This window comes from Lygodium microphyllum, chromosome 26 (assembly GCF_053477565.2).
Source record: "Lygodium microphyllum isolate KBCC chromosome 26, Lygodium_microphyllum_v1.1.10, whole genome shotgun sequence".
Lineage (NCBI taxonomy): Eukaryota > Viridiplantae > Streptophyta > Polypodiopsida > Schizaeales > Lygodiaceae > Lygodium > Lygodium microphyllum.
The window spans coordinates 89,531,064-89,547,364 of record NC_141160.1 but is presented as its reverse complement, the minus strand read 5'-3'; the positions used below and the strand labels follow the sequence as shown (position 1 = coordinate 89,547,364).

Below are 16,301 nucleotides of genomic sequence, written 5' to 3'. Positions count from 1 at the left end.
TCTCTCTCTCTCTCTCTCCCCCCTTTTTTCTCCCTGCTTTTGTTCTCTCTCTCTCTCTCTCTCTCTCTCTCTCTCTCTCTCTCTCTCCCTTTTATTCTCCCCACTCTCTCCTCTCTTTTCCTTCTCTCTCCTCCTCTTTTTCCTTTTTTTCTTCTTATCATTTTCTTTTTAAATTTTATATATTCTCTCTCTCTCTCTCTCTCTCTCTCTCTCGCTCTCTTTTAAATTTTATCTTTCCTCTCTGTTTACATTCTCTTCTTCTTCTTCTTCTTCTCTCTCTCTCTCTCTCCCTTTTTTTCTCCCCACTCTCTCCTCTCTTTTCCTTCTCTCTCCTCCTCTTTTTCGTTTTTTTCTTCTTATCATTTTCTTTTTAAATTTTATAATTTCTCTCTCTCTCTCTCTCTCTCTCTCTCTTTCTTTTAAATTTTATCTTTCCTCTCTCTATTATTTTCCCTCTCTGTTTACATTCTCTTCTTCTTCTTCTTCTCTCTCTCTCTCTCTCTCCCCTTCTTCTTTCACTTTCTTTCCCTCCCTCAGTCTCTTTTAAAGTATGTAAATTTTATCTTTTTCCTGTATGTAATTCTCTCTCTTCTTCTCTCCTCTCTCTCTCTGTCCTCTTTTCTTCTTTTCCCCTTTCTCCTAATTTTCCTATTTTTTTCTCTCAAACTCTCTTTTAAATTTTATATTTTTCCTCTCTCTCTCTCCTCTTCCTCCCTCTTTCCTCTCTCCCTTCTCCTCTCTCTCAAAAAATATTTAAATTTAAAAAATACTTTTCTCTTTTCTCTTTTCCCCCATCTCTCTTCCTCTTTTCCTTTCTTGTTCTTGTTCTTCTTCTCTCTCTCTCTCTCTCTCTCTCCCCCCTGATTTTCTTCTCTCTCTTCCCCCTCTTCTCTTTTCGTTCTCTCTTCCTCTCCTCTTTTTTCCTTTATTCTTTTATTCTCTCTCTTTATTTTTTCTTTTATCTTTCCTCTCTCTATAAAATTTTCTATGTGTGTGTGTGTTTAAATTCTCTCTCTTCTTCTTCTTCTTTTCTCTCTCTCCTCACTTTTCTTCTCTTTGTCTCTCTCCCCCTTTTCTTCTCCCCTCTCTTTTCCTTTTTTCCCTCTGTCTCTCTTAAATTTTATATTTTCTCTCTCTATAAATCTATTTCTCTCGGTTTCCCCTCTCTCTCCCCTTCTTTCTATTTTGCTCTCTTTATATCTTTCTCTCAATTTCTCTCTCTCTCCTTGTTTTTCTTTCTCTTTCAAGTTTTTTTTCTCACTCTCTTTTCTCTCTCTCTCTCTCTCTCCCCCTATTTTTCTATTTTTTCTCTTTCCCTTTCTCTCTCTTTCAAATTATATATTTCCTCCTTGTCGCTCTCTCTCTAAGTCAAAAACTATATAAAAAAAGGTTTAATTTAAAAGAGACTATTTTCTTTTCTCTTTCCCTCCCTCTCTTTGTCTTTTTCTATTTCTTCTTCTTTTTTTAAAAATCCCTCTCCTCCTCCTCTTTCTTCTTCTATCTCCCTCTCAAAGTGTGTGAAAAACTATGTCAAAAATGTTTAATTAAAATAAAAGTTTAAATTAAAAAGTTTAATAAGAGAGAGAGAGAGAGAGAGAGAGAGAGAGAGAGAGAGAGAGAGAGAGAGAGAGTCTCTCTTCTTCCTCTTTTCTCTCTCTCCTCGCTTTTCTTCTCTTTGTTTCTCTCCCCCTTTTCTTCTCCCCCCTCTTTTTCTTAGACTCTTCTTTCTCTTTTCTCTCTCTCCTCGCTTTTCTTCTCTTTGTCTCTCTCCCCCTTTTCTTCTCCCCCCTCTTTTTCTTCTTTCTTTCTCTCTCTCTCTCTCTCAAATTTGTTATTTCCTTTCTCTCTGTTTCCTCTCTCTCTCTCCCCTTCTTTTTGTTTTGCTCTCTTTGTATCTTTCTCTCGGTTTCTCTTTCTTTCTCTCTCTCTCTCTTCTTTTTTTTCTTTTCCTCTCTCTTTCTCTTCCAAGTTTTTTTCTCTATTTCAAATTGTATATTTTCTCTCTCTCTCTCTCTCTCTCTATATATATATATATATATATATATATATATATATATATATATATATATATATATCTCTCTCTCTCTCCTTATTTTTCTTTTCCTCTCTCTTTCTCTTCCAAGTTTTTTTTTCTCTCTTTCAAATTGTATATTTTCTTTCTATCTCTCTCTTTAAGTCAAAAACTATATAAAAAAAGGGTTAATTAAAAAAAGACTTCTCTTTTCTCTTTCTCTCCCTCTCTTTGTCTTTTTCTCTTTCTTCTTTAAAAAAAATCATTCTCCTTGTCATTCTTCTTCTTTTATCTCCCTCTCAAAGTATGTGAAAACTATGTCCAAAAAAGTTCTTTTAAAATAAAAATTTAAATTAAAAATTTTAATCTCAGAGAGAGAGAGAGAGAGAGAGAGAGAGAGAGAGAAGAGAGGGAGGAAGAAAAATGTTTAATTTAAAAAAAGACTATTCTCTTTCCTCTTCTCCCCCTCTTCTTCTTATTTTCTCTTTCTTATTCTTCTTCTCTCTCATTTAAATTAAAAAAAATCTTTTAAAAATATTTTAAAAAAATTTAAATTAAAAAGTTTAACGAGAGAGAGAGAGAGAGAGAGAGAGAGAGAGAGAGAGAGAGAGAGAGAGAGAGAGAGAGAGCCCTTCATATGAAAGAGATAGGGGGCGAGGGGAAAATAATTTAATTAAAAAAGAGAGGGGGAAAAGAAAGAGAGAGATTATACGTGAGAGAGGGGAGGGGGTTTTAATGTGAGAGAGAGAGAGAGAGAGAGAGAGAGAGAGAGAGAGAGAGAGAGAGAGAGAGAGAGTAAGCCCTTCATATGAGAGAGATAGGGGCGAGGGGGTTAAAAAAGAGAGGGAGAAAAGAAAGAGAGAGATTATACGTGAGAGAGGGAGGGGGTTTTAGAGAGAGAGAGAGAGGGGCGACGAGGGGCTTTTAATTAAAAAGGGGAGGGGGAAGAGAAAATGAGAGATTACAAGTGAGAGAAAGAGGAGAGGAGAGGGTTTTAATTAAAAAGGGGAGGTTTGAAAAATGTTGTAGATTCAGGAAGCCCTCCCACGGGAGGTTTGGGACTTTCCGAACCTTCAACCAAAAGAATATAGTAGTAAGATAAGATACTATTTCTCAGTTTGCAAACTTGTGCCTTGCTTTTCTTTAGAAATATTAAAGTTTAAAGTTTGTCTTTGTGCACTCAATGTGCCTTTAAAAAGTAAATTTGTTGAGTTCCTTTGCTTGATAAAATTGCAAAGCCTCGTGAGCTTCGTGTGGTAGTGGGCCTTTGGCCGGTGTGGCTACCTAGCACGAGGGTATGATAGACCGAAGGGAGGGTCTTGGAACGCTAGTGTGTGTTTATATATGCCTAGGCATTTTAACAAGAATAACTTTTCTTCTAAATTTACTGTTTTCGTGTTTTTTTGATCGACGTACCACAAGTCGAGATCCCGCAGCTCGGACCTTGATTGGCGACAGCCTACAGACGCAACCGAGCGTACGAGCACACACCAGAAACAGGGGCACATAACTTCCTTCTTTGAGTAGCTTTTACTCCGGCATGAAGTGACATACACGGCGTGTGAATTCCGCCTTCTTCCCTATTCCGTGTCTCTGCATGGGAACGATGAGAGAGCGAGTGTGTGTGTGCGCGCGCGCGCGCGGGCACGTCTACAAGGTGTAGAGACAAACAGGCCGCAATGACCCATCGAACAGCCTCAGCTTTAAGCTTTATCAGATTTTGAACGTATTCAAAGATTATCGTGTTCTACATGCTGAAGCCTGCACATTTGTGAGTTATCATGCATAGTTGTGTGTCCATTACGTTCCATGAGAAAAGCACAGGCACAGAATCCTCAATTGTAATATGATTCTGCTCTTGACAGGACGGCAGAAATCGATCGAGGTCCACCATGTTGATGCAGGTAGGAGGAATAGAAGGTAGCAGGCCTACCTTCTTTGAAATGGCAGCAGCCCAGCAACTGCCTGTCAGCTTAAGAACAGCTCTGCTTTACGCTTTGGGGGTGAGTTTAACACTTGCACGGTTTATGACTAAAAGACTTTCCAATAGTAGATGTATTTGCACCATTCAGTTGTGACGTCTTTTCATTTTGAGAGCTTGTACCCGCATTGCTGAGGTTACCCTTTGTCATCGCTTGCTGTTGTGTAATATCATGAACCAAAATAGCACTTTGGTCAATTAGTTTGCATACATTTTTTAGTTAAGAAAAGTGCTTAATGATGCGATGTTCTGCAGATTTTTGCCCAAAGGAGACCTTTTCTTCACAAAGTACTGGATTACAGTGATGAAACCTTTGGACTTCTCATGTTTGTGCTTGAAGCCCATAGCCTACGCACGAACGGTATGACCATATATCTGAATTTATGGTGTTGTGTTTTCCCATGCTCTACTGAAATGCTTGTTGGTGTGTGTTTCATACTTTTGTGCATTCTATATTATCATTGGCAAGTTTTGTTGTGTTGTTGTGCACATACCTTTGAATCACAATGTTGTCACTGCACACATCACATTTTTCCTTTATTAGGTTCATGTGGTTGCCGCCGCAACATGGTGTCATACTCATTACTGATTCCATTTGTTACAGATGCATCATTTGCTGAGTCGCTGTATGGCTTACGAAGAAGGCCAGTTGGCATAAAGATACCAGTTAATGATAAGGCTGTGGACAGGGCTTCTCTAACAAGGCGACAACGAATGCTTTCACTTTTGTTTTTGGTAGTTCTTTGTGTACACTACTTTTATTGGAACAGCTGGTTTGAACAATTTTGCACAAACTTACATGTGAGGTTGCTGTGCTATAGGTTGGCCTTCCTTATCTCAAATCCAAGATTCAGGGTTTGTATGATGCTCAAAGAGGAAGTATGCTTCGGGCAGCATTATGGGGAAGGGGAGATATAGACCAGATGGACGATGATTTGTTCAGCAGGGAATTACAAACAACTGAGGCCATTGCTTCTGAACAAGATAGTTCTTGGCATCAGGTTTTGATACAAAAGATGAAATCTGCTCTTATTCGACTCTATCCATGGATTCATGCAACTCATGAAGGTATGCCTTTCATGGTTCAGTTTTTTGGTTGTAGATGGGCGTAACACAATCATTTTAAAATGGTTTGCCTCACATCCAATCATCTTCCGGTGAAAGTTTGTGTTAGTTTCTGTATCATGCCCATATGAATAATTGGCCATTTGGTTCTCTGTCTTGGGGGCTTTTTTGGCAAAAGAAAGTATTACCCAAAGTACAAAAATGAAATTGCATACAGGGAAGGGAGGCCTATGTTGAAGACAAGTACCAAAACTTGTAGGTACCAAGTGAAGGATAGAAACCCCCTCTCAACCATGGATGTCGATGTTGAAGCAGGAAGAGGAACTTGAGGTTAGGCTTCTTGCGGTGTTGAGAACCATGAGGAAGGATGAAGATGAATCCCAACTAGAGACGGTAGGGACAAGTAGACACCGTGATAGCATCAAGAGATGTCACAAGATCTACCTTGGGAGGGGAAACCTTCATGTTGGTAGAAGAGCAATTCTCCAAGGAAGATGAATCCACAAAGGAATGGTGAGCTTTTGAGTCTCCAGCCTAGAAAGGACAGGGGCAAACCTACATGTTGGTCTTAGATTGAAATACAAAATAGTGCAAAAGAGATTAGAATCTGTAAAAAAAAAATAGAGCTTTATAATGAGATGCTTCGAAACAAAAGTAAAACTAAAAGAAAAGAGTTTTAGAGTAATGAATGTGGGAATATGTAAATGTAGTAGATGACAAATGAAGGAAATCCCATAGCTTAAGTAGCCTAAGGACAAAGTAACCCATGGGCTCGACACATTAGCCTAAGGAAGAAACTAGACTATCTTGGAGGACCCTAAGAAACCTAAAAAGATGTTAGGCTAAGGGTGTGGCTACGAATGTATATGCCGGTGGGGAAGGGATTTAAGGTGGGGGTGCAAGAGAAAACCTTGGAATGGAAGCAAAAAGTGCTACTAGAGTGAGGTTAGTAGCAGGGTTGCATTTCATTCGTGGATGGATCCATATAGTACACTTCGTCCAGTTTGGTTGGACATATACCATCTGTCCAGTTTTTCTCTCTTTTTTTTGTTGACTGTAGTTGGTGTTTTAAAAAATCTAGTTTTTGGCTTTACCCTTTTTCTTTTTATCCTCACAGACCTCTACCAGTATCTCATTTACCACCTCTTCTTTTGCCTTCTCTTATAAGCTCCTCTACTCTTCTCTCTCCGATCACCTCCATCCACTTTTCAATACCTCTACATCCTTGTCTTCCTCTTTTGTCTCATTCCCTAAGTATAGCTCTATTCTCTATATTCTTTACCCTTATCAGAATGCCTAAACCTCTTTACGTCTTGGATTTGGATTTATATTATATCTCAGCCTCTCATCATGTTCATGACTCGTTGAAAAGTGAAGCAAAGACATTTGTAGTTTGGTATTGGATGGATAATGCCTCGTGACACTCTATCTCATGGATAGCCACTCATGATAAAACAAGTAATATTTACTAGCTTAACCCTTAAATTTCTATGTATTTTTAATGACCGTAAGAAACAATAGATTTTATTCGACCATTTTTGTATATGTTCGGTACAGTACTAAGTCCATGGTTCAGACATATTAGATGGTATTGTATTATTATGTTGTGAGAGATTGAACCTCGCATATCAATCTCAATTCTGAGCTGCAGGAGTTTGTACTGTATGATGGAGGGGATAAGGTGGTCTATGTGCCACGTCTAGTGGCATGTGTGTAAGTAGCAATTGGGCTAGTGTTGGTGATTGTCTGGGGGGTAGTATCACCCATGGATGCAATTGCGGCTTGTGGTGTTTTCTTAGCTGGAAGAAAATGGACCTTAGTACAACGCTCCTCATCTACATGGCTTGAACATTGGCAGCGTGTGTAAAACCAATTCTTTTTAGGAATTTATTATTAGTTGGGTTTAGTTTCTTTGTTTTCTTTGGGCTGTCTAAGGAAGGGGTGTCACCCTTGATTTGAGTTACTTGTCCAATTTGAGAGTTCTTGCCACCTTGGACGTTTCTCTATATAGAAGTGGTTGCTTGAGCCCCATTTGAATATGAAAATGGAAAAGAGGACTTCTTGTTGACTTGGTCATGCAGCCTTGTGCAATGCAAGAATTGGCATTCAAACTCATAGAAGGTCGCAATCAAGGTGACGAAATGATGTGTTGCATAAAGTGGAAGTATTTAGAGGGCAATTTGTGTAAGAAGAATGTAACTTGATCATCATCTTAGTTCGATGAGCTAGTAGTGGTGAACTCGACCGAGTAACTATCCATATTCAATCAACTTGACTTTCAGATCATCCCCTTCCTTAATAGGAACTCTTGCATCTCATAATTGAGATTGATACGTCGGTTTCAATCTCTCGTTGCATAACAATCAAGGAGATGACTCCAATGATTAGATGTTAGAGAAAAGTGCTGTAAGTGAGAGTGGAATACAAGAAGTAGCCTCTATATTAACTTGACATCTGTTGTGGCATTGTGAGCTCTCCATTGATGGATATGATTAGGGTGTGTCAGTCAAGGGTTTGGCTTAGGCCCCAACTACTAGGTCCAAAAGATCCAAGAGACTCAAACACTTGTTGCATTAGGTTAGACCAAGTGGTGTAATTTGACCTGTTGAAACAAGTCTTGTTCATAAATGCATTCTTGGTTGTAGCAACAAAAGTGGTAGTGTTGAAGGAGGAATAGTGTGAATAGGGTGGGTTGGTGGAGTATATGTGGTAATAAACTCCAGAGTGCCCACCATTCATGCATGATGTATGTAGAATGGATCCATAAGTGGGTATGGATTGATTGGGTATTGGCATGGTAGCCGCACGAGTAGCCTAAGAAGGGGGGTTTGGTGATAGGGACATTGTAGGCAGAGGATGGAAATCCCTGCATGGGAGTTCGTGATGGCACCCCATAAGTAGAGAACAAATATGCTTGTGTTTTAGAGGTTGACAAAATGGGTGGTGCATGTCAAAGGAGAGTGAGGGGGATAGCCAATATAGATGTCCCTAAATAGATAGAGGTGTCCATGTGCAGGTGGGTGTAAGGCATAGTGTTAATGGGTGGTAGTTTTACTAACGATGAACTTGGGTGCAGAGTTGCATTCACCTGTGGATAGCTAACGTGTGGTGCTGAAAAAGAAAAACTGCTAGGAATGGGAATAGATGATCCTAATCCTAGTGTGCTTGATACGATGGTGGAATTCAACCCTAAGTTATTGAAAGTAAAGATAAGAGAATTGGCGGAGGAGGGATAGGAGGGGAATTGTGACCTAGAAATGCCAACTCCATAAGAAATAGAGAATACAATGCTAGGTATACTTGCAAGCGTATGTCTACATCTAGAGTCTCTATTGAAGTTACCATAATTAAACCTTTCATGATTCGGATCTTGCACTCTAGAAGAAGAACTGGAGAAGGGTTTTGTTTCGTACAACTCAAAAGGGTTATATGAACTTGACATTGGGCTTGGCTATGTTGAAGAAGATGGGGCGCTAGTTGTCCAAATGCTGTATGTGCTCCTTGAGTGGACAGGTGGCCAACCTTACCAAAAACTGATCTTGATTGATGTGTAAGGCTTCCAAGAGTGTAGTGGGAATATTTAATGTGCAATAATTCATTGAAATTCTCTTTTGTCATGAGCCCTATATCTAGCCAAGAAGAAGAAAGAGATGATGATTATCCTCTTGGTTGAGGCCATAATGTCTTCTCAAAGCCTCTAGTGATGGAGAAGCTTGAAAAGACATAGTGGGATCCCTAGAGAAAGGAGTTCGAGTCATTGTGAATTGGTTATGTGTCGCTTGTGTATCTTGCACAAACCAAGCCTTCACAATAACCGTAGGATACTCTTTAGAAGAGTATTGACTTTGATATCATGTGAAGTGACATTAGGGTTTGCATTGAGAAACCACAAAATGTATGAACATGACTAAAACCCAAGAACTTAGACAAGAACGCAATAAACACAAAAACACAAAATACAAATAGAAAAAAAAAGTGAACTTTGAAGTAAATGAATGAATGTTGTAAATGAATTGAGTGTACAAGATGCTCAAAGGCAAAGCTGTGGAGTAGTCGGAGAGTGATGTCCATTGGAGATGGATCTTGATGTTTGACTAGTTTTGAAACTTTACCAAATATCTCTTGGAAACTTTACCTCTGACCTTTCTTTCCTTATGTGCCAAAATCAGCTCCGACATCAAGATCTCATCTAGCTTCTCAACCTTAGGCTGAATTTCAGTAGATACATGCTTTGGCATATCACCACAAAAAGGTCTCAACAAACTGACACGAAAGGCATTGTGTATCCACCAATGTGGAGGTAATTTCAGTCGATAGGTTACATCACTAATCTTCTCCAACACTTGGAAGGGTCCATAGTATTTCATACTTAACTTTGGATACAATCTCTCCCTTCCTTTCATCTTTTTCAGCCTTGCCTTTCAAAATGCAGCAATACATAATCGCCCTCTGCAAATTGCAAAGCACGTCTATGGCAATTAGCTGCCTTCTTTTGCTTTTCTTGCGATCTTTGAAGTGCATGCTTTATCTATGCATAGGTTGTATTCAAGTTTTCCACATAGTGATCAACCTCAAAGATCTTATTTTTAGTGTGCAAGATAGGGGGTATCTTCTTGCTACCCTCAACCACCTCAAATGGAGTTGTTCTAGTGAAACTATGCATTGCATTGTTGTATGCGAACTTAACCAATGGCAAATATTGCTCTCACTATGTCTTATGATCTGAAACATAGCACCTCAAAAGATCCAACACTGTAGAATTAGCCTCTTCGGATTGACCATTTGTTTGCGAATGGAAGGATAATGAGAATTTTAGTGTGGTACCCATATTCTCAAGCAACCCCTTCCAAAATAAACTGGTTATTTGAGGATCTCAATCAACAACGATCAACTCTAGTATACCATGATACTAAAAGATATGCGGCAAGAGCAAATGTGCCATATGATCAGCCTTTATCTTCTTTCTCACACTGAATGAAATGGGCCTGTTTACTAAACTTGTAAATGATATTCCATATACCATCATTCTTTGTAGGTATTCTAGGAAGCTCAAAAATGAAATCCATAGCAATGCTCTACCAAGATTTGTTTAGCAAGGGCCGCAACAAGCGTGGCATTGTTTACCTATCATGCTTTATCTTTTGACATATGATGCATGTCTTGACAAATTGCTCTACATCATGTCTCAAAGTTGGCCATTAAAAGAAATGCTCCATTGCTTTGACTGTGGCATCAATACCTCTATCGTGTATATGGAGGAGCATGACTTAGGCCTCAATTGGTTTGTTATACACAATCTTGCATGCATCATTAAAAATCCATCTCTAAGCACAAAGTGCTCATGAAACTAGCCTTTGTTCAATGGATGGGTGGTAATTTCTTGATTATATCTTAATCACAGCACCAAGCATTTATTGCAAAACTGAAAATACAAATTTACTTACTAATCTTTGGACAATGGACACCCAATTGGCCCAACAACTGGCTTTCCCTTCTTCAAAGAGGACTGACCAACCAAAGTCTCATATTTAGAAGCATTGGTCCCTTTCAACTGCTCCTCTTGGTTGAAGACCATAAGAGCCAACTCTTCCCATCGAAGAGTCTCAGACCACCTTGAAGCAATCAAAGCGGAATAAAAACCACTGAGACAGGGCGGTAAGTATGAAAGAAGATTTATCGCCATGTCTTAAGAAGCGATCACCTTCCTTGAAGCTGCCTTAGCTTGTTAATATGCTCTTGCATAGAAGATGACTTGTTGACACTCATGCTTTTGATTTGATGGAAGAGCCAACAACAAGGGCACCTTCTGGTCCATGATCGCTTGAAACTCTGTCTTGAACTCGGAAGACATCTTCACCTACAATGTCTGCACAAAACACACAAAGCAGCTCCCTTTGACTGTGAGAATGCAGTCTACTAAGGCTCTTTTCCGCTCATCTCGCTCCACCCGCCAAAGGCGATGAAAAGGTAAAATCTGCACTTGGAAGGCCCAAAACGCAGCCTTCTTCCTTTTCTAACAGCAAAAACCAGCACTAGCTTCAGCAAATCTTTTCCTTTCTTGTACATCCATTGTTATGAGAACATGTATTTTTGAAACCTCACTTAACATGTGGATTTTTAATCACATGGTTAAGTAAATGTTGCACATGTGAGGTGTAATTGGGATTAGAGTAAATTTACGAGCTCGGGAGTCGAGGAAATCACTGGATGTCAAAGGCAAAAGTTGCTATAAGTTATGCTGCATAGGTACTTGGTGGTATCTGGTGCTAGTTGTTGGCCTAGATCATTCATTTGGCCATAAGTGTGAGTTGGGTGACACTAGAGAAGTGACGTTTAATGGTACCCAATGCCAATTTGATGGTCAAAGATGGCGTAGAAATACTCGAGAATAGAAGTTGCCTAGCCAATTTAATTATTGGCCAATTAGATTATTTTTTAGGGCACTGAAATAATTATTAGATTAATTTTTAGTATTTAAGACTGAAAATTAATATTTAATTATGGATAATGTTGGAAAAACCATTTGGAAAGACTGTCACTTGTGAAAAATGCCCATGCAAGATTGAAAAACGTCTTTAGAGGCTAGAGAGAAGTATTTTTAGTGTATTCAACCTGCAAGAGAGAGCAAGGAGATGCTGTTGGTCTGATTTGTAGCCATTGGAGAACCTTCTAAGGTAACCATGGGTAGGAGAAGACCGATTAGTGGCAGGTGACTGCATTTACAGGCTGTTGAGACAAGGCAACAGCAGTAAATGACTGATTTTCTTCAGTTCTATACATCTACAAGCTGTTGAGATAGGGCAACAGCAGTAAATGGCAGATTTTCTTCAGTTCTTCGTGGAGAAAGTCTGAATTTTATCTCCTCTCAGCATTCTCTCTCATCTCCTAGCCTTTTTGCAGCCTTGCTCCGAAGATTACAGCATTGAGATCACCAAAGACTGAAAAATTTTAGATTTCTTTACTGTTTAGCAACAGCCTCGAGAAGTGTGCTAGAAATTGGAAGCTCCAAGACTTGGATTCAACAAGGCTGAAGCTGTTTTAAGTCGAATTCAAGTGGAGGGACCAGCAAATCAATGAATTTGGGGCATTTTTCATCTCCATCAAAGCGGGTGAAGGCCAATTGATTGCCCGAATCAAGGGGCAAATCAGATTGAAGACTTGTTGGTGATTTTGGGCAGCAAGGGGAGTTGGAATATTGAAAGGGATTGGGAGAATCCCATTGTATATCAACTTCTTTTTGAATTAAGTTAAATAAATTCTGAAAGGGGCGGTAGTTTTGGGGCCAACAGGACGTCCATTGTCCAGGATTGTAAGTTAATTTACATTTCTGAGTTTTGTAATAGATGTTATTGCTGTAAATAAGTTGTAATTAGGGAATTACCACCCATCCGCGGAAGGAAGGTTGGTTTCACTTATGCTCGCCTCGGCCTTGTTGTGATACATAGTCCTCTTGCTCACCCTTGAATGCTGAAAACACAGCCTTATCTTGCGCTGAAATCTCCTCTTTAGGTAGGTCCACCCTAGGTCTAGGTCAGTCCTTGCGCTTTGATACCATGCTAGAGTGAAGCAATACGGAAGTGAATAATCATGACAAAGAGTGAAGAGAGAGAGAGAAAGGGACAATGAAACACAAAAAATTTGCAGTGAAGAATGTTGTATAAAGGTGCAACAATATACATGGGTGTAGAGAGAATGTTTGTGTATGTCTCCATTGCGATGATCTCACTCTTCGTGAACCCCGAGGGCAGTCCCCACAGTGTGTAGCTTGAAAACTAGAAGCACAACTTACTAAGGTTGTGAAGACCGAGGCCAATAAATAGGCTAGAAAAAAAATGCTAAAAATAATAGGTCGGTTGTATTAAATGCAGTCGACTGGACTAATTGTTCGACTTGCCACGTCACCTCCCAAGTGTGGCCAACTTACTGCCACGTGTCGCCTGTTGTACTTGCCGCTCTTACTTGTCGAGGGAATGTCCAGCTCTAACACCGTCTCCATCCCTGTTGCTAGGTGCTAGTCTCCTGCTTTCTTGGGTTGTATTTATGGTAGTATTGGCTTCTTTTTCAGTTGGCTTCCCGCATACAGGCAACAGCTTCCTTGAGCCCTTTCCCTTGTGATTTGTGCTTGTCTCCAATTGGCGAATTCCTTCATCATGGCGATAACATTCTGAGGGTGGACTTCTTGCGTTTGACCTCTTCTTCCTTCAGTTGGCGTCTATCCCCATCATCCAGGCGTAAGATTTACAGCCCTTGTACTTTGCGTTGCCAATCTGGAGAGATTACTGATTTGCGTTTGTTGCATCTAGGATCTTCACCATAGTTGGCGACCTTCACCTCCACCAGGCGTGTCACGGGGATGCAAAATTTTAGGATGCTTTAATCTTGCTGATAACATTTGATTAAGCTATTTATCAAATGTGCAAGGTTATTTAGTACACATGTAATGCACATGATAGTAATTTCATGGTAAGAGGCCAAGGACCCCGAGGATGTAGTGGGTGTGAAAGACAAAAGTTGTGATAAGTTATGTTAGTTGGGCTTTGGGGGTTAGTTTTGACCCTAGGACAATTGTTTGGCCAATAAGTGTCAATGGTGACACTAGGGACTAGCATTAATTAATTAATTAATACCAGTCTAAGGTTCCACAGAGGTTGGGGACCACTCCGGGTTGAAAAATGGCCTAGCCAATTTTATAATGGATGGGCACATTTAATTTTTGGTAGGGTTAGAAGGGTTGAAAGTAATTTTTAGGATTATTTAATCTTGAAAATTAATTAAATGGTTGGATAATGCTGAAAAATCGGTTTTGAAGGTTGTGACTTGGCAAAAATGCCTGTGCAAAGTGAGAAAACGTTTTTGGGGGTTGTGTCTCAGCCATTCAATAAGTCTACCGCTTGGGGGGGGGGAGAGAGAGAGGGAGCTCTTGGTCCATTTTTTGATCAGAGAACAACAATTTACTGCAGAAGGCAGCCATCTGGAGGCCTTAGCAAGCAAAGGACAGTAGGGAGACACCTTTCAGGGGGCTAGCAATAGCATTGCTGATCAGATAACAGCATTTTGGAGGTGCTTGGCAGTAGGTGGCTGCATTAAATGCAGGTTGGAGCAGGCAACAAGCAGATTTTAGGGGTTTCTCGTGAAGAAAATCAGATTTCTCTCTCATCTTGGCTTTCTCTCACCTTCTCCAATAATTTCTTGAAAGGTCTCAGAATTTCTCAGCCATTCTCAGCAAATCTCAACCAAATTTGGTGGAAATAGAAGAATTTTGCAACGGAGGATTTCTGTTGCTATAAACTCTAAATTTTTGTAGAAATTAGGGTTTGACAACCTGGGAACCCGTGCCAATAGGAGAAGGCATTGTACATTGAATCCAACATCTAAAATTTGTGCGATTGTGAGGGAATTCAAATGCTAGCCCATTCATTGTAAATGGGGCAGTATTTGTCCAGTTGGTGGTTCTAGTTGTGCAAGTCTTGGGTGAAAATCAAGGGGCAATTGGCCCAAATTGCTTGTTGATTGGATGTACAGCAAGGGGCTTTTGGATCAGTGAAGGAAATTGTGGAATCTCTACTTTTACATTGTCCATTAGCCATTAAAGTGAAAGAAATATAGAAAGGGGTACGAATTTTGGGGCCAACCGGGTGTGTATTATCCAAGATTGTTGAGGTAATGTGTGCATTTTCAGTTTATGTGAATTTTATGCTTGCTGTAATTAGTGCTAAATTAGGTTCTTTACCACCCTATTCGAGGAGGAAGGCTAGTTTCATGGTTCCATTGCCGAGAACCATGAAACCGGCCTTCCTCCTCGGATAGGGTGGTAAATAACCTAATTAAGCACTATTTACAGCAATTAGCAAATTCACAAAACTGAAAATTACACTTTACCATATAATCTTGGACATTGGACACCTTGTTGGCCCCAAAATGGTCGCTCCTTTCGGTATTTATTTAACTTAATTGAAGAAGAAGTTGATGTACAATGGGATTCTCCCAATCCCTTTCGGTATTCCAACTCTCCTTGCTGTTCAAAATGACCAGCAAGTCTTCAATTTGATTTCAAACGTGGAGAGGCTTCCGCCACCTTTTTTCCCCTTGACAAGAGAAACGACTGAAATGTGACAACAAAACATTACTATTTGAAAATGCCAGTACCCCACTTTACTGCTGGAAAGTGATAATTACTCTACTCCAGACTGAAATGTGACAACAAAACATTACTATTTGAAAATGCCAATACCCCACTTTACTGCTGGAAAGTGATAATTACTCTACTTCTTTCAATAAAACTAATAATATCAAAATGCCAAATTTATTTTTTGAGAATAGAAAATGATTTTTTGAAAAAAAAAGTTTTGTTATGGAAGCCTTTCGTCATCAGTGGAGCTCACTCTCTCTACATGCTAAAAAGTCAAAAAGTGACCTCAAACTCCCACTAATATACCCACAAGCTAATGGCTTAGTTGAGTCCATCAACAAGGTCTTATGTAAAATTTTAATCAAGTTGGTAGATCAAAATAGAAAATATTGGCATAGTCTCATGCAATATTATGGGCTTTGCAAACTTTCTTCAAAGTCACCTCTGACATGACTCCATACAAACTAGTATTCGGGCCATCCTGAACTGAAGATCTCTTGGAAGGCTAGCAATAAGGGGTCCTTCACCACCTTCTAGTAGATAGTGAAGAAAGCCTTAGAAAGGCCATCCTCTCCCGGGCATTTTTGCCAGTCCTGTGTATGGAAAGCCTCCTCTAGTTCCTTCTCTGTGAAGGGGTCTAGGAGGGAGCGTCCCATCTCTGTGACGAGGGACGAGATGTGATCATAGACCTACTGTCTACATCGTTGTCCTCTGGCTGAGGCTGTCTCCTGTTAGAAGAGGTGTCTGTAGTAGTATGTGGCAATCTCCATCACCTCGTCTGGGCTAGAGGGAATCCTCCCATACTAATCCTGAAGGCTAGGTATCTGCTCTCCTAAGGTGCGGGGCTGATGCACTTGGAAAAACTCCTTGCACATCGTGTCCCCCTTCCGCGCCCAAAAGGCTGCTGAGGTGCGGAATGAGAACTCCAAGCGCCTGTTCTCTAGGCCAATGAGGATAGCTCGGGCTCGCACCTCCTGTACACGAAGGATGGGATCCCTTGGTGCCTCCTGTAGCAATCTCTGCATGGCTGCTAGGTCCCGTCAGAGTGTTCTCTCCTCTCCTAGCTCTACTACCTGGCCTGTAGGGCTGCCTCCTGGCAGATATTGTTCGACTCA

General features: G+C 40.1%; 1 protein-coding gene across 1 annotated transcript in view; it reads left to right on the top strand.

The window, feature by feature from the left end:
• The first annotated feature begins 3,340 nt into the window (after nt 1–3,340).
• Nucleotides 3,341–16,301, top strand: part of LOC148013520 (peroxisome biogenesis protein 12-like) — a 78,426-nt gene continuing 65,465 nt past the window's right edge. Inside the window, exons 1-5 of the mRNA XM_087667556.1 lie at nt 3,341–3,782; nt 3,877–4,014; nt 4,248–4,353; nt 4,597–4,727; nt 4,814–5,060. Coding sequence (XP_087523682.1) covers nt 3,904–4,014; nt 4,248–4,353; nt 4,597–4,727; nt 4,814–5,060 — 595 coding nt within the window. The 5' untranslated portion in view covers nt 3,341–3,782; nt 3,877–3,903. The remainder of the gene's footprint in view (nt 3,783–3,876; nt 4,015–4,247; nt 4,354–4,596; nt 4,728–4,813; nt 5,061–16,301) is intronic.